The sequence below is a fragment of the Alosa pseudoharengus genome, unplaced genomic scaffold (assembly GCF_046254945.1).
Source record: "Alosa pseudoharengus isolate Yale_2024_CS ecotype anadromous, Long Island Sound unplaced genomic scaffold, YU_APseudo_1.1 YU_APseudo_1.1_scf_18, whole genome shotgun sequence".
NCBI lineage: Eukaryota > Metazoa > Chordata > Actinopteri > Clupeiformes > Clupeidae > Alosa > Alosa pseudoharengus.
Window position 1 is genome coordinate 18,869,039 of NW_027468650.1, and position 18,756 is coordinate 18,887,794.

The 18,756-nt window shown below is 40.4% G+C and overlaps 1 protein-coding gene across 1 annotated transcript in view; it reads right to left on the reverse strand.

Moving 5' to 3' along the window:
- Positions 1 to 2,523: 2,523 nt before the first annotated feature.
- LOC143131659 (cadherin-7-like) overlaps positions 2,524 to 18,756 on the reverse strand; it is a 58,330-nt gene continuing 42,097 nt past the window's right edge. Inside the window, exons 8-10 of the mRNA XM_076291281.1 lie at positions 11,742 to 11,859; positions 10,711 to 10,962; positions 2,524 to 3,047 (exon numbers count right to left, since the gene is read on the reverse strand). Of these exons, the coding sequence (XP_076147396.1) occupies positions 2,524 to 3,047; positions 10,711 to 10,962; positions 11,742 to 11,859 (894 nt within the window). The remainder of the gene's footprint in view (positions 3,048 to 10,710; positions 10,963 to 11,741; positions 11,860 to 18,756) is intronic.

Here is an 18,756-nt window from a genome sequence, read left to right on the forward strand (position 1 = left end):
TACTGTATATGGCTGAATCTTAGGAAAAAAATCATTCCAACTAAGCATTCAATAATGAATACTGAATATTAAAATTGTAAATGTGCAGTGAGTAGAATTTAAACATGGCACCTTTTTTCTGATCAAAATGGAATAAGTCTAACAGCTGTTTTGAGTCAAGGCTATATGTTTAGCCTATGATGGAGAAGACAAACCATTTTGTAGAATGATGCATCATCATGAAATTTGCAACGATGTGACTCAAAAACAGTCTCTGGTAGCCTAAGTCCAGACTAGCCGACCATTTGAATATCAGTATTCCTTTGGTGGTCATATATGGCTGAATCTTAGATCGAGTGGAGTGCACGCACATCTACAACATTTAAACAGGTGCTGGGTATAAGGCTTAGCTGACAATTGAAAAATAAAAAGATACCCGCACACTGTTCTATAAGCTCCCAGAGTGGTTAGTCTGGGAGCTTATAGAACAGTATGCGGGTATCTTTGAATCTTAGAAACTCCCTATTTAGATTCTTAGATCTACATGTTGTACACATAATTAAGACATCTGAGAGATTGTAGGGCCATTTTTGTGTCCACTCATGTCCACTCATCCATTCCTTTAACATTTCTTTACATTTTGCATTAACATAATTGTGTGGGATTTTCACAAGATATAGAGGATTGAACGTATTGGGAGAATGTTTAGGCTATTATTTCCCCTGGGAAAATATTTGGCTGGCTCCCTGTGTGGAGGGCTGATCTTGACTCAAGAGGATGGCTTGGCTAATTTGTGAGCCACTGTTTAAACAGGTCGCTGGCTCTGGAGCCATTCATCACACGCCTCTGCAGGCGGATGGGCTTGACGCTTTGTCTCCTGCTCGCCTTTCAAGTACAAAGCCACATGGAGAGGCACGAACCGTCAGAAAACTCTCTCTCTCTCTCCTACTCCTCATTGTCTGCATGCTCTGGATAGGAAAGATGGTCGCTGGTTTTCATCTCTGTGAAGATGCAGCTCTCAGCCCTTCCTGGCTGGAAAAAAGACAAAATGCCTATTTGTTCCCCTTTTTTCCCTTTAGAAGCCTATCTGGTTCACCTTGATAAGATAATTAAACACTGACATATCATAGCCCTTTCCCTATGTTCAAGGAATTAAGAAAAAGTCCCTACAGTCTTTGGAGGAACTGAATGTCCCTTTTATTGACATCAAAGAGAATAAAAACATCTGGCACATGTGTTTTTGCCTATTCAAAATAAATAAGAGTTTTTTTATTAACATGTTGAAGTTCAATGGCAACAGTTCAAAAGGCATTTTGTTTTAAAATAGAGATTTCCCTCATCTCATCCATACTGTATAAGTATTTTTTATCACCACCACACACGACTTCCAAGGATGCCCTTGATTTTGCTCCTCTTAAGAAGCACAGCAACACTTTTGTATTCTGTTTAAAAATGAGAATTTTAGAATCCCCTTCACAATCCTATCTGAAAACTGCAAACACTAACCACTTAAGTCACACATTTACTGCTGAGTTCAACAAAACATCAGAATCTTCTGTCAAATGTCTATTTGAAGAGTAAAGGGTAAAATCACCAAATCTTTCCCGAACAGAGGAAGGAGAAAGAGACAGAAGGTTACCATGTGAGGTTTATGTCTCATTGTCCAATTCTCTGAAGGTTACATGACACTGAAACTGACAATAATGAGAATCAGAACTTCAGGTAAGCACCACACATCACACTCATGTTTCACTGTGCCAAATCATAACATCAAAATCTCAGCAGCTTTGATCTGTTTTCATAATTCTCCAAAAGAGCAAATGTACAACACTGGAGATAGAACAGCCTTTTAAGCAACATAATGGAACGGTCTTCACTATAGCTAACTTTAGTTCTTAGCTACATTGCACCTAATGATTGAACCAATGTTGTTGTTGGTTCTTTCAAGTCAAAGATATTACAATTTGATATAAGGACTGATTTTAAAAATGGAACAAAACTGTACACCAACACATAAGAAATCGCTCCAAGCAATCTCTATATTGACCAATGTGGACAGAGCACTTAGGGCAGGAAAAGTTTTGTTTGTTTTTGAGAACAGCAAAAGCAAAAGGAGGAGTGTCAATGCAAAAATGGCTGGCTTATGCCCAAGTGTCACTAAGAGAGAGAAGCAATGACACAGTTGTACATCCACACTGCTCCACAAAGGCAAGTTCAAGTGTTGGCCACCGGCCCAAAGTCAAATGTGCTGGTTTCCTCAAAGGTTTCCTTTGTAGTCACACGCTATTTGAAGTTCTTGTGTAAATACCACCAGAAGTTGTTCTGTTTGAAAACCCCAAAGATGGATGTAAACAAACATATCACTTTGATGATAGAACAGTCCCTCACCTCACTGACAGACACTGACAGCATCCATATCTGCATGCTTGCAGATCACTGTTATTTACCAAGCAATAAATGAACATCGTGTGTCTCTTTCAGCAAAAAGCAGGGTTTACAAAAAACCCTGATTACCAACAACAAGCAAATGTGTGAAGCGTGAGGCTATGAGAAGAAGCCATTGGCCTCGATGTTGCCGTAAAGATCGGCGAGCTTCTTGAAGCGAGGACCCCAGCTGCTGAGATAGTCGTAGTTCTGTTCCGAGTCTGTGCTCAGTGACTCAAGCGAACTGAGAGACTCGGCCACAGAGCCGCTCCCTTCGAACGCGTACGTCTGCAGGGAGTCATACGGAGGGGCCGAGGGATCAACATCCGCCTCCTTTAGCCGATCCCAGATGAACTCGCGGAACAGCAGGTTGTCCGGCAGGGTCTTGTAGGCAGGCCGAGGGCCTGAGGAAGGGGGCGGGTAATGGAAGAAAGTTGGCGTGTCCGGAGTCACGTCGCGTCGCGTCTTGGGGTCTCGAATGATGTTGAGGTTGCGCAGGGCCACCATGTCGAAGGCCTCTGTGTCTTCCTCTCCTCCGCCCTCGTCATCATATCGGACGATGTTCTCCCTTATGTCTCTCTCGTCCTCCAGGATCAGTGGCTCCTTCCTCCTTCTCCTCATCGTCACGATCAGCAGGACCAGTACTACAGGGAGGGACACAAACAGCATTTCACAATGAATTTCATCTGTTTGCTCAATGACTGTGTGAAAATAAATATGAAGAGACCGATTATCTTCAGCTTTGCTTATGATTAAACTAAGATGCTGCTATTCAACAACCAACATTTGAGTTCAATTACTCATAAAATGTAAAATTATACAAAAAGTATAATTTCATGGACAAGATGTGCTTTTCATAGGCAGACACTGTTATTTTTATGAGCAATCATTAGGTATTATGCATGTTACCTTCAGGTCATTTTAAAACACAACACTGGATCAATGATAGAATAATATTGAGTGTCAAATTATCCCTGCAATATTCATGCAATGGTGCAACATCTGACAGGGAGATTATTTACTCTATTCACAACATACAAACAACCACACAGACAAACACAGACAGACACACACACAAACACACACACACACACACACACACACACACACACACACACACTCACAGGCTCTTACACAAACGCCCACACAGAACAACAAGCTGTACAGGGTTGCCCCCACAAATACACATATGTGGCCCACACTTCAGATTCTGTCAAGATCTTTAAGAAAATATCAAGAACATGACAGTTAGCTACAGCAACTATACAGAAACTATTCGTGGAGAAAACACAATACAAATCTAATCATAATTTTAGATATTTTAGAACAGAAGATATACAATACAGACCATGTTTATGTCTCTCCAAAGATTAAAGACATTCCAAGCTTCTTTTGGTCTATACTTTGTTCCTTTATCCATTAATTACATAAATACAGATAGAACATATCTTTATATTACATAGAACATGTGCCTCTTTATCTGGCATAGAGACCCTGAATGCTTTTTTGACAGAACCATCCCTCTATAACCCCTCCAATCCAGGGATCCCTCTCATCTATTAGGGCTGAAAATAACTATTCGCACCCAGGCAAACTGGCAAACGTCTAATGATCCGCCATCCATCAACGTCGCTCTGCAGCTAGTAAAATATCGCTCCACAGGTTCAATATTTCTTTCCTCGCTCGCGCCTGGCTCCCGTGCCGCTTGAGGAGGAGGCCAGGGAAGTGGAGGCGAAAGCCGCTTCGCACCTCATAATGGGCTGGGAGAATAGCGGGGGTGGGGTGGAGGCTTTGCCATTTGAAACTCTAATGTCAATTGTTGATGGATGGATGCCAAGTACTCTCCCCTCCATGTTTACTATATGCTGTCGTTCTACCTGTTAAAGTGGCACGCAAGGATGTGTGAACTACCCCACCAAATCTTGGCTTAGGATCGATATATGAAGTGTGAACTTGCCCTATGCCTATTCTCACACATTGCTTTTGCATATTCCCACAAAACACTAAAATTACAGTATATTTATTTTATTTATTTGATGAGGATGTTAATGATCAATTACTGTAAATGTTGTAATCCCTTTTGAAGCCCCTTCACAGATGGGCTCAAATCCTATTTTGAAAATCCTGCTTTGATCCAGTCCAATATTTTGTCCCAGATAGACCTTTAAAACAGAGGCAAAACATAATATTTTCTTTCTTATTGTTTTTTTAATGAAATCGAATAGGTAAGGGCTGTCTGTGATGGCTTAGCTTTGTGAACAGTATAATAAGGCATTCAAACAGTTTACCTACATTGCCTGATAAACTTTCACCTCTAACATTGGGAGATAAAGCAATGATTCAGTTATATACTTTGTTAGAAGAGCTGAAAGCTCAAACTTAAAGCTTTTGGTATGAGCTTAAAAGATTTGACTGGTATAACTAAGTGATGTCAACAAAAAAACATTCCCTTAAAATTACTGGGAAATTTTTAATTAGTATAGGCACTCAGACACAAAAATTATATTGCCCAGTTAATAAATTGACCATCACAAATCTGTCATTGCAACAGACAGACATAATGGCACTCTATCAATCTTCTGAATATACTTTGTAGAAACTAGATGTACCGCAGAGCGGTACAAAATATGACCGCCGCCCAGTCCAGCACATTTTTTCCACAAAAATAAGTCACGCTTGTCAAATTGTGTTAATTTACTGCTTTGTTCCTTTTTTCTGTTTGTAATTGAGTGTGTGGAAAGTGTGTGGTTGTTTTCGTGTATATGCATTTTGTGTGTGTTTTTTTGTGTGTGTGTTTGTGTGTGTGTGCGTGTTTGTGCATGTCGTGTGTGTGCATGTGTAGTGTGTGTGTGTGTGTGCATGTGTGTGTGTCTTTATGTATGTGTACATAAATAAAGCAAATCAGGGAACCTACTCTTTGCGATAAGTGCCATGGGATCTTTAACAACCATGGTGAGTCAGGACCTCAATTTAACATTCATGCAAAGGAAAAACATCTCCTGCAGTACAGTGTCCCTGTCACTGCAATAGGGCATTGGGATTAATATTTGTTTGGTGGCTTTTAGCCACAGGGAAGAGTGCCACATACTGGCCAGCCACCAACACCACTTCCAGCAGGAACCTACTCTTCCAAGGAGGTTTCTTATCCAACTACTTACTAACTAAGCCTGCTTAGCTTTAGTAATTCAGCAAAATCAGGGTATCTGCTGGTCTGGCTGCTGACTAAAAACAAAAAGTGAAAGGCATATATAATTCAAACTGATTCTCACTGGTATCTGCTAGACAACAAGTACCAAAACATGATTAGTTCATAGATTTCACACCCATTAGTTCATAGATAAAACCCCACCCCCATCATGCCTGTTCTTCATTCTGAAAAATTCTTGAATTGTGTGCATGTGTGCGTGTACGTGTTTATGTTTATATGTGTGTGTGTGTGTGTGTGTGCGTGCATTTGCTTGTGTGTGTGCCTGTGTGTGCGCCTGTGTGTGTGCATGTGTATGCATGTGTACATATGTCTAATGTGTGTGTATGTGTCATATGTATGATTACTGTGAATGTACTGTATGTGTGTGCATGTGTATCTGTTTATGCATATGTGTGACCCCTGGAGGCAAACATACGCAAACAATTGGTCATCCTAGGCCCTATGGTTCTCAAGATATTCACAGAAAACTCTGTTGGTGTACAGTCACTAAATGTACACATAAATTAATTTATTGTATGGCCCCCCAAGAACGAAAGTCCATGAAACTTGGCATGCTTTCAGAGGGTGTCATAATGATCCTATACTTACAATTTTGTGCAGTTTTGACCATGTCAGCCAGAGATATTGTGATTACAACAACTAATTTTTTGCTTTTTAATTTTTAACTAGGCGGCGCTATAGATGAAATGAGTGGTTAGGGGATGGGTTGACATGGCCCCTTAAGACCAACATACAAAAAATAGTTGGTCCTCCTAGGCCCTACGGTTCTCGAGATATTCACAGAAAACTGTGTCTGCCCTACCCTCCTTTCGGGGGTCCAGTCCAGCGGGGGGGCTACAGATCAAAACGAAAAACAATGGTTCCATGCTATCCTTGTGGGGCTACATGCCCACCAAGTTTTGTGCACCCCAGTCTTTTAGTGTCCCGGGAATCCTTGATGGACAATTGGCCATGTAAAAAAAAAGAAAAAAAATTTCTGTGCGGCGGTCATGCTAATATTTTAGGAAGCAGCTCTTTTAGGGACCACAGATGCAAATAACAATCGATTCAGATAATAAATCCTGGATCCATTGTAACTGAATTCTGTAAACGACTTATCAAGTGAAATCAACGAGGAATGATGAGCATCTATTGCACCTTTCTTTTCTTCCTTTTATGTTTGCTTCTAATGAACTGAATTTAAGAATGCAACAGCGCTCCAAGTTTAACATTTACATTTGTTAGCTTTCTTCCTTGTGGAAGTGGTACTCATGATCAATTTGCAAGAGTCAGGATTTTGTGTGTTCCTGTTAAAGGACTAAAGCCGTCTTCACATTACTGTATTCTTTCAGCTATAATTTTTGTAAGCTGCCCGCCCCCCGTCGGACATTGACACTACAGTCTTATTGACTGCAACTCTCCATGGAGAAGAAAAAAAAAACAATGGCTGCGAAACTAATTCAATCACCTGTCACACTTATTGACCGACAAAATGCTTTTATATGACATTTGTATTCTAGTAGACAGTGGTAAAATGTGAAATTGGCAGCAGATAATTCTGAAATTGAAATGAGTGTAATGCTTGTTTATTGCATAAACAATAGCAACACACCTTTCCAGATTTGTCAACTCATGTGGACCTCTGTCAGAATCGCACCACACTCATTTAGACCCGTTCACATGCAGTCTACGATGCCACATAGGAAATGAATGACTTCTGGTTGTTTTGGAGCTGAACCTATGGACTATGCACTAATGTAAATGTGACTTTACTATAAAATAGCATGTTGTTACATAAGCTGGCAGGTATCATATTGTCTTCAAGCTCAGGTATGTACCTTTAAAAGAAGATACCAGTAATATATTACATTAGAAACAAGTAAATGATGGTGCAAACAAAAATTATGCCTAGAGAGGACAGCACAGTTATAACACTTGAGAATAAGATACATAGTAATGTACAGTATAAATAGAAATGCATCTAATTTCAATGCCAGGCAACACAGGACAGCTTCACAATGGGAAACATTCGGTTTTAATGCAGATGTTTGTTTTCAATGTCAAACGTAGAAGTCCCCATCATACACTTCCATCATGCCTCCCCAGCAGACTGTGCCCACCCGCTGGGCAGAGGACCTGTGACGGTGCACTGAGGTACCAGTCATCCTCCATCTCTCCTGTCAGCCCAAACTGTTCAATCACACACCAGCTACAACGACATAGCAGCTTCCAGATTAAGACAGGCCCACAAGTGAGAAAGTTATGCAAGGCCTAGGTAAGTGAGTGACACAAAGAGAGACAGAGAAAGGAGAGAATGTGTTGTGTGAGAATGGTGAAAATGTGTGGGTATGCAGGAACGCATGGAGGGGGCTGAAACCAAGGGGAATGGGTAGGAGAGAGAGAAGCGAGGCAAATAGGCGCAATGGATAAGAGAAATTGGGTAGAGGAAGGAACATGTGGAAAGAATGATAAAGAAAGAGATAAAAAGGCAAAATAAAATCAGCAGAGACAAAAAAGGTAACAAGAAATTGGGAAGAGCAAGGAACAAGGGAAAAGAATGAGATACAGAAAGAGATGAAACGGCTAAATAAAATCAGCAGACAAACACAAAAGGGATAGCAAAATGAACTGATGTGAAACCCAAATATAGAAATATGCTTTTTAATTTCACTTGTCAGATGTTGTTGTAGGATCCCTTCACATTCTTGTACATATTAGGAAATGTGATAATATGGTATTATTGGGCTGTTGGGAGCAGTATAACTGCATTTGTACTCACATTGCCTAAACAAAGGTACTGAACAACTAAGGGTTCATTTGCAGTATGAAATAACAAGTATACAGAAGTCATTGTTTTTCTAAAAATAATAATTTATTTATACAAAACAAAATCAATATTAACCACAAAACTAAATAAAAACTATGTAAAATAACTGGTTTTCAGTCATGTTATTTGCTGTGACAGTCCCAAAAACAGTTAATTTCCTCTGAAAAGCAGACAGACATTGCACTTTGCATAATGAATCCTTTCTTGCAGTGTCTGCAGCATCCTCTTGTCTTGTTGTCTTCAGGGAAATGTTCGATCATGTCCTTGCATAGATCTGTGAGGGTCCAGGTGACGTCTTAGCTCCGACCCCATTTGGTGGACTCCCATCACCTGCGGATGGTCTCTTCTGAGCGGTCTAAAGGCTCTGTAATGTCTAAGCTGTACTAACTTGTGTTTTCTGTCAAAGCCTTAGTCCTGTCTGAAAGTCCACCAGTCGTGGAAGGAGGAAACAGACCACTGGTGACTGGACCAGAAAAATCAGAAGAAGTGATGAGATTTTTTTTCGTCCAGCGATATGGTCTGTGCAGTTGGGGCATGGTCTGATTACTTGGTTGACTTGGTTCGGGTGGCTTGATGTCCACATAATCACCAGCTGGGAAATCAGTGGGTTTTTGATTCCCTTTGTCCACTTCACTGGCATCTTCATCTACATCCCCATCACTAGAATCACTGTTTCCTTTGAGACTCCATCTCAAAATCATTCTTTCTGTTTTGGACAGGATTAATAACATCCTGTAGATTGTAGAAAAAAAAAACCTGCTTTTTGCAAATGGCACTCTGAAATGGAAAGGATGGCGGTTAGAGTTAGAGTAAAAGTTCGGGTCAAATTATTCCATCATTTGCATCAACCATTACAATGCAAATGAATCATATATTCCAATGAAGTCACACAATACTGTCTAGCTCTCATAATATGCTCTCTACTTAACATACAAAAATGCAATATATATGCAACTCTCTATAACATTTACATCATCACATTCCAGACCATGGACACCTGCCCCTTAACAATGCAACCTACAGACAAACCCCCAGAGCACTTGCATCTCCACATTCCAGAACTTGTGCACCTGTTCTTGAACCCATGCATTAGCTCAGCCATCTTCTGAAACATTACACAACCATGTTCTGCCTCCTGCAATAATCAGATGCACCCCCCCCCCACACACACACACACACCGCCCCTAAAAAAAATGACATGATATTTTTTTTTACTGATGATAACATGCAGGTAGTTTCTGATACTGCTACAGAGAGAGCTTGAAATACTTCATTCATGTACATTCTTGGTATTCATTCAGCACAAATCTATCTGCTCTAAAGTCTAATTATAACATATAACCCACAATTGGAAATTGTGAATCATCAAAGACATTCTACCTCTATAAGCATTTTCCTTGTGTGAAGATGTGAGGTGCAATACCCCCATGTAATATGACATGTAACAAAAATATAACAAAGACATGCTGAGCTGGAAATCTGATTTGATGCCATTTTCCAACAACTTTATGTTCAAAGTATTCTTCAGGTCACAAAAAATATTCCAGGTAATACTTACTTGAATGTTGATCCAGTCCAGTGAACCAGAGAGATGTGCTTCCAGGAAAGTTTGCAGCTTGTGTGAGCTCATGGCATGATGGCAAGAGTCAAGACCTATACATGTACTATTCAATAGCATTGTAAGGCTATTCTCATAAGATCCATTGACTTTAAATGTGATCTTTGAAAAAAAAAAAAACATTGCAGAACTGTCTTTAGGAGAGCTTAAAATGATGTTATGATTCTACAACACTGGGATTTACAGGGATAGGGAGACAATGAAACAGGGAAATATTATTGATGGGCATGGCCTTGAGGAGATTGATAGGCCGAATAATTGTACAGGTCAACATACTGTATGTATTTCCACTTCACCATTTTGAGCAATGAAATTGCATTTAAAATGTCATCTGTGAGAGAGCCAAGAAAGTGTTTGGTTTCTGCAAGTTTCTTTCTCTGGGTCTAATTGAGAGCACACCACTGGTCATCTCACAAAAAAAGCAGATCGTAAGTAAAGTAAAGACTTTAAGAGAGCTTGTATGAATTATTTTAATCTTGAGCATTTTGGGTAATGTATTCAGACTATATCACTATTTTAGAAAGCGAGTTTATATTGACTTCTATCCAGACCATTGCATTTTAGGGATGCTATCAGTATGTGTCCTCCTTGGGAATGAAAGTGAGGCCCTTGGCAGCCCTTTCAGAATTCGCTGTAAGGGAGCGTTAAAGGTCTGATCCACAGCCATTCTCTTACCTAGTAGTGTGAGAATACAGCCCAAGATGGCCAGCAGAGCTCCAGTGCTGAGACCGGCCGGTAGAGAGTAGGCCACCGCCCCACATGCCTGGGGCACGCTGTCCGCATCGCAGTCGCACACCTGCACCGACAGCGTGTTGGTACTGCTCAAGGCTGGCGTACCGCTGTCCACAATCAGAACCGGGAGGCGGTACAGAGACTGCTCCCGGCGGCGGAAGCCCCCGCGCTTGGTGAGCACTGACGCCGTGTTATCTGGAACACAACAAAGTTTTGGGCATGGCTTGAAGGACACCAACGTGATATCAAACCAGTGATGGATGAATGAATGTCAAAATGAGGTGTTAGATCAATAGGGAACAAAAAGAAATTGCTGGAAGTCTGATAGACTTTCTCATGCATTCCAAATCGTTCTTAACATTATTCCTGTTCTTGTTTCTTTTGAAATTCTCTGTCATGGTTCAGGATTACAAAGAGCCAAATCAAGGCATACAATTTAGGTAAAATATATCTTGTTTCTACCAGCAAACATGGGTGAGGGAGAAATACTTTTATGTACAAATGGAGATGATACGTTTACAGATTAAATTATACTTTCAAATTGAGCCATTATACTTAAAAGATCAGATCTTTTTGTGGCTCTCCTCTGCTAAACCACCAATTAGCATTCAAGGGCATTTTAATCCATAAACGCTATTCAGAGGTGAAACAAACACATTTAACAGTATCCTTCCTAGTCCTATTCTCTACCTTCCCACAATGATAGCCTCTTAGACATATAACACCCTGCTTACACAGCACAGACTGGGCTGAACATACTTTTAAATGTATGTATTTGTATTTAAATGTATGTATTGAAAATACTGTCTATTTTCTAAGATATTTTCTAGGGCTATATATATTTTTCTTTTCTTTTCTTTTTTTTAATCCATGGTCTTTCAGATATTTACTATTTCCCACTGTGCAGAATGCCTAGTCTGGAGAAACAGCTGTGGCTGCTGAGATAGGAAAAGTTGAAATGTCAGTGGGCTCACCTTTGTTGTCCCGAAGGGTGAAGTTCAGATTGCTAGTGGCAGGGACAGCCAAGGAGAAGTAGAACCTGTGGCCACTGGGTGGCTCGTCCTTGTCCACAGCACTGATGGTCTGGATGACCTGAAAAGATTCACAGGCGTCATCAGTCAATCAAAGTGCTCCCCCAGAGATAAATAAATAAAAGAAATCGATAATACACAAAATGTGGTATCATCTCAAATGATATAGATGATATCATCCTTCAAACATATTAAACACTGTATTTAAACTTTAACATATGAATTCAGGAATGTCTGGCTCCTTTACACTCCAGGACAACCAGGAGCAGACTGGACACTAAGGACATCACTGCAGCTCAGCACTTGTATTTCATCCCTGACAGTCATAAACAAAGCATATAGAACCCAACAGAGCTAATGGCAGCAAATAAACCGGCTCTTGATTTATGTTGCATATTGAATCAGATTCTTTTTATAATACTGGCCTTAGATTTTAGTGTGGGCTACATCACTTATCACTTGTACTTGCAGTAAGTGCTTATTTGGCAACGGCATGGCACTGTTTTCAAGATGAGATCTTTTTTTAAGGGATAAATCTCAGAGAAAAGCCAGGGATTGATTTTTTGTGATTAACTTATGGGGACATTATCTCTCCTTCTGGTTGCACCACTGGGTTAGCTTGGCATTGATTCCAATAATAAAGCAATGATAACATGTGATACACACAGGAGATACACCCATGAGTGTCATCTCAAACAACCCCAGGGGTAAACCACGGTGACCCCAGAGATATCTACAAATGTACTAATCCAATCTACCTTGCTTCGGTATGTAATATAGAAACCCCCTTATCACTAACCCAGAGGCTTGAAAGCAATGCTTAAGGCCCCATCCAGTGAACCTTTGCTGCATGTTGGGCATAAGCAGATATGTATGCCCAGAGACACACATCCAGCTCGTTTCCTCTATCGAGGCTTTTCCGTCTTTACTTCTGTTTCTGGTTGTTGCTATGTCTGATATATTTTTGTCATTATGTTTGCAGTTCCAGTTCTTCGTCACCTTCCTCTGTCTTCAAATGTGTCCAAAAAGGACACTCAAGGGATAACTGTACACTTTTTGGCAGTCAGACAGCCTTGCTTACGAGCACATTAAGAGACAGAGAGGAACGTCATCGAAAGGCTGGCTGGCTATCGTTCACATAGAGGTGATGTTTAAGAAGATGTGTATCCCATTACCCGAATGTTGCAGGATAAACACAATAGGTCTTGGGTGTGGCTGTAAGTTGTCTTTTTCGTCCGTAATGTCTACTCATAACTCCCTCATTCTACCTCTGTTTTCTTCTAAAACCAACAAGCTTACAGCCAAAAGAGGGAGGCTCAAATGCCTAATGATATTTTGTTTGCATTATGTTTGTCGGGAGTTACTGTTCAAATAAAATATACAGTTTAAGATATGTCCAGTGTGCTGTTGGGGAGGGAAGTAATGACATATTAACTGTCAAATATAAACACTGTGCCACCACTTGAGAATTCATATAAGCATACTTATACATACAAAATAAGAGGCTGCATTCAGAGTCTGAATTTCTAGGAAATAGCTCTGCAGAGACACTGAAATGCTTTTGTTATTGTAGTCATTATTTCAACAAACAAAATTGAGAAGAGACAAAATGTGTCCATCAGTCTGCACACACTACCACCACATACTACTTTCATTACATTAATCTAATATTATTTCTGTCTGTGTAGTTTTTTTATTAATATTATTTTCATCTTTTGTGTTAATTTTCATTGTTTGCTGTTCACAGCTATATCACTTTGTAGGATAGGGTCATTAGTGTGAGGATTCGGAAACTCTGCATCCTCTGACATTCACATACATGGCAATGACACAATCTGTTGAGTACAGGCTGAGTCACCTTTACAGTCTGATGTACTGTACCAACAGAATGTTCTACTTCAGACACAGTCGTATCTGAATATGAAAGAGACAAATAGGCTTTTAAACACACACACACACACACACACACACATACATACTGTACATACACACACACACACACACACACACACAAACACACACTAAAATGTAACATCCACTTCACCACTTACAGTCCTTGTAAGACACACATACTCAATATGATATCAATATTGCATAAGGAATATATTGATTTATGTTTGGATCCCCACTGCTGGTGAATTAAATATAATGTACAGAACAGTGTTTGAGCAGATTAAGTACAATAATCAGTATGTCTGGAGACAACCATATAGGAATTTGGTTTAGCTTTGGGTAGGATTGATTGGCAGGAGTGCAGTGAATGGAGGCTGGTGGATATCCAGGGGAAAGCCAGCCTTGTTTCAAATGACCCAGCAAGACCACAATTTCAAGGAGCTGTTTGCACAGTGTGTGCTTTATTCCTGAAGTGTGCAACTAAGATTCTGGGCACAAGTTTCGGGCTGACAATATTCATATGGTTTGACACATAAAATATTATAACAAGGTTCACCAGTAGACTAACAAAAAAACAAAACGTGATACATTGCTGGATGCTTTTCTGTTGACAATACACACACTGCAGTTTGTCTATTTGGAATTGTGATAGTGAGTTAATTGGTAGATAAGTGAGCCAATGGGTGTCCAACTAAAGAACCCCCCCCCCACTTAACAAATCAGCACGAACAATATCAAAATGAACAAACCAAGGCACACACATTTTCATCACAGCGATGCTCAAAAGTTGTGTCGATTTCGGGACATAAGGGACCTGTTATTTTATTCTTTCTGAATCTAGCCATCTGTTTTTAACAGCGGCAACAAAGCCCTGGCTCTGTCAGTATAATTAATGCTTTATTGCAACTTAATGTCTGCACTGTGCCTTCTTTGCCCTGAATGCTCTCAAGAGTATGGCAAGAAAGGGCTACTGTCACATAAAAGTGTCGTTCCGACAGCAATTAAACTCCCCCTTCTGACTCACAGAGTTGACACAGACAATCACGCTCATTAATTTGATACGGTCCGAACGTTTCCAGACCAAGGCAAAGTCTTTCATCTGTGTCAGTCCCATCTCCTCCACTTTCAGATGGAGCCAATAATGCTCCTTTCAGAGCGACGCAACAAGATAACAGCAATAATTGAAAATTGTATAAATAATGTCATCTTAATGGCTGCTGGCACAAAGCTGTTACTATGGTGACAGAGGGCATGAGAAGCGGGCCCTGTCACCCTAGGCCCTAGATTTCCAGAGTTTATTCCCAAGGGAGTGTGGCGGTAATGACTTAAACAACATCAATGGCAGGGAAGATACACAGCCATGAAAACAACAGGCATCTCAACGACCGCCCCGTGGGGTCCACTTCTTCTTTGGCTTCCAGACTAAATGGCTTCTCATTTCTGAACTTGTTTCTTAGGCCCTGTTTACACTTGGTTTTGAATTTTGCTTCGGGTGACTGTCTCAAATGGACAGCCAAGACACATCAGCATTTACAACTGTCTATCATGCATCTCCAGGGTGAACAACCAGAGAGGTTCCTAACCAAATATGTTCATATTTTAACACATTTTAAAACCAGGGGTTTTACTGTATAGGCTTAAACTGTAAACAAACCGCTAATCAAAGTGCTAGAAACCAATGAGAGATTACAACTAAATATTCTTTATTTTCTAGTATTCTAAGTATTTGCAGTATTTATGACCGCCGGGACAGTGAAAGACCGGGGTAGACGAAACTTGGTGGGCATGTAACCCCATATGGATATCATGGAACCATCGTTTTTCGTTTTGATCTGTAGCCCCCCCGCTGGACTGCACCCCCCGAAAGGAGTGTAGGGCAGACACAGTTTTCTGTGAATATCTCGAGAACCGTAAGGTTTAGGAGGACCATTTTTTTTTTTTGTATGTTGATCTCAAGGGGCCATGTCAACCCATTCCATAACCACTCATTTCATGTATAGCGCCACCTAGTTAAACACAAAAAAGTAAAAATGAGGTGTTGTAATTGCAGGTATCTGTGACCTAACATAGTCAAAACTGCACGAAATTGGAAGTGTAGGATCATTATGACACCCTCTGAATGCACGCCAAGTTTCGTGGAATTCCGTTCATGGGGGGCCACACAATAAATTAATTTATGTTACTATACACCAACTGGCCTGTAGGTGGCCGGAGACAGTTTTCTGTGAATATCTCGAGAACCGTAGGGCCTAGGAGGTCCACCTTTTTTATGTATGTTGGTCTTATGTATGTCAACCCATCCCATTACCACTTATTTCATGTATAGCGCCACCTAGTTAAAAATGAAAAAGCAAAAAATTAGGTGTTTTCATCACAATATCTCTGGCTGACATGGTCAAAACTGCACGAAATTGAAAGTGTAGGATCATTATGACACTCTCCGAATGCATGCCATGTTTTGTGAACTTTCGTTCATGGGGGGCCTTACAATAAAATAATTTATGTGTACATTTAGTGAACGTACACCAACAAATATTCCCGGGACACTGAAAGACCGGGGTACACGAAACTTGGTTGGCATGTAACCCCACATGTATAGCATGGAACCATCGTTTTTCGTTTTGATCTGTAGCCCCCCCGCTGTACTGGACCCCCCGAAAGGAGGGTAGGGTAGACACAGTTTTCTGTGAATATCTTGAGAACCGTAGGGCCTAGGATGACCAATTTTTTCCGTATGTTTGCCTCCAGGGGTCATGTTAACCCATCCCATGTGCACACATGTGCATAAACAGATACACACGCACACACATACATTCACAGTAATCATACGTATGACACATACTCACACAGTAGACATATGTACGCATGCATGCACATGCACAAACACACATACGCAGGCAAACACACAAGCACGCACACACACACACACACACACACACACACACACACACACCCACACACATAAACATAAACGTGTACACGCACACATGCACACAATTCCCGAATTTCTCAGAATTATGAACAGGCAAGATGATTTATTTTTGTGGAAAAAATGTGCTGGACTGGGCGGCGGTCATATTTTGTACCACTCTGCGGTACATCTAGTTTTTTAATGTCTAGTGTTGTTGCACTGTTCTGTTTTCCAATTTCACTTAACTACACAAAACTACACTGCATTACTCTTTCCATCTCCTCCTACCTCACTAAGCAGCCATGGGGCATGGTGTGGTGCATTACAGAAAGGGTAAATGACAATCTTGCAAGAGAGAGAGGCAAACCACTATGTGAATGTGATTTTATGGTTGTTGTTGTTTTTATACCTTTTCTTTGCACCATAGATAATTTGTCATGTGAGGTGTTGTACATTGATCCCAGGTACAAGTTTGTAGAGAGAGTGAATGTAGTGTATTTTTATTTCTAGCCTTGCTCATGCTTTTTATAGCTATTAACTATTTTATGTGGTCCTAGTCATTAACTCCTAGCTGCTAAACTGATGTGCTATTTTCATTTAGTTACCACCCACTCTTGATGCCCTGGCTTACTAATTGTCAATGACAATGATAAAAAAAAATTCCCCTTAGCGTACACATTGTTTGAATGCGGATAAGAGGACATAGTTATCCACACAATGACTCTAAATATGATAGCAACAGCTCATGCTTTTAATCCAAAGCCAAGCGAATAGCTCTGAAAGAATAATATCAATGAGTTATGATTTGGACAGCTAAAGGGAATTAAAGTCTTGCAGTCCAACACTACAAAACAGATTGTTTCTTTAAGAGTGATAATTTTTCTATTGTGTCCTAAAGTCTATGAAACACCAATGGCTAGGAGCTTCAGTTAACATCTCTACTGTCACAATAAGCACAATCAATTCCATATAAACCTCTGACAAGGAATCAAATGATTCTGTAATTCTGTTTTTTTTTTTTTTTTTTAAGGGGACAACAGTGTCCAGAAAGCTGAGCAGAGGTTGCATGAAGTCTCATAAGCCAGCCATGCATGAAATGGCGATGACGACTGCTATGATCACAGTGCATGACCCCTCCTCCTCCCTCGTCTCTGTCACCCTCCGCCTCTATCCCAAGCAGCCACCCCAACCCTGCTCGCCTCGACATAATATCAATTAATATTATGGCAGAAGACAGACGCACTGGTGATCCGTAACGACTGGCGTCTCCATTGAGGGGGCCCCGTCGCGAGATGGCTTTTAATTAGGCTCTGAAAGATGGCAGGTTATTACGAGCCCTGGCCCAAGCTGTAAATCTGCAGCATCACAGAGCCACAGAGCAGCTCGAGTAGGGCAAACATTAGTATTTCATCTCTTTCTACACTGACCCTGCACCCATCACAGGGGACTGTGGGATGGGCTTCATCAACGTGCTACCCAAACAGAAGAATGTCTTCAATTACTTACACATACACAGTATATATGACCGCTGTGCATTTAAAACAAATATAATAATTTTGTCACATTTCCAAATATCAGTACAGCTCTGCTTCTAGTTTCCATTTTCTATAGCAATAATACAGAATATTGGACTAGATGAATGTCAGATTTTGTCTTACTCTGTGGCTTACCTTTAATGATCAATAGAATATGATGATGATCAATACAAAACAGAAACCATAAAATCCAAGTGAAGACCCAAGATGAGGCAAAAACACTGAAGAGCAAAAACACTGAAGAACTATAATAATGTGCCTCACATATAAGTGTTTTATTGTGTAATTCTGATGCTTCAGAGGAATGAAGACACTACCATTACTGTCATTTACACCTTTCACTACACTGAAAAGATGCTATAAAGAGCAAAGGCAAATAGCAACGGCAAATGGCACTTCATCCAAAAAAAATAAAAACATAAAGCCGAAGTTCATACGCTTTCTCCGTGCAACAAGCAACACGAATCTACACTGACAAATAACCATAAAAGCACATTTAAGGCTGCCTAATGGCCATTTTCAAATCAATATATCATTTTGATCAATTGTTCTTATTTGGTTTTGCAATCTGGCTTTCCCTCTCTCTCCCTGATTGTATTTTCCAAATGCCAAGAGCAGA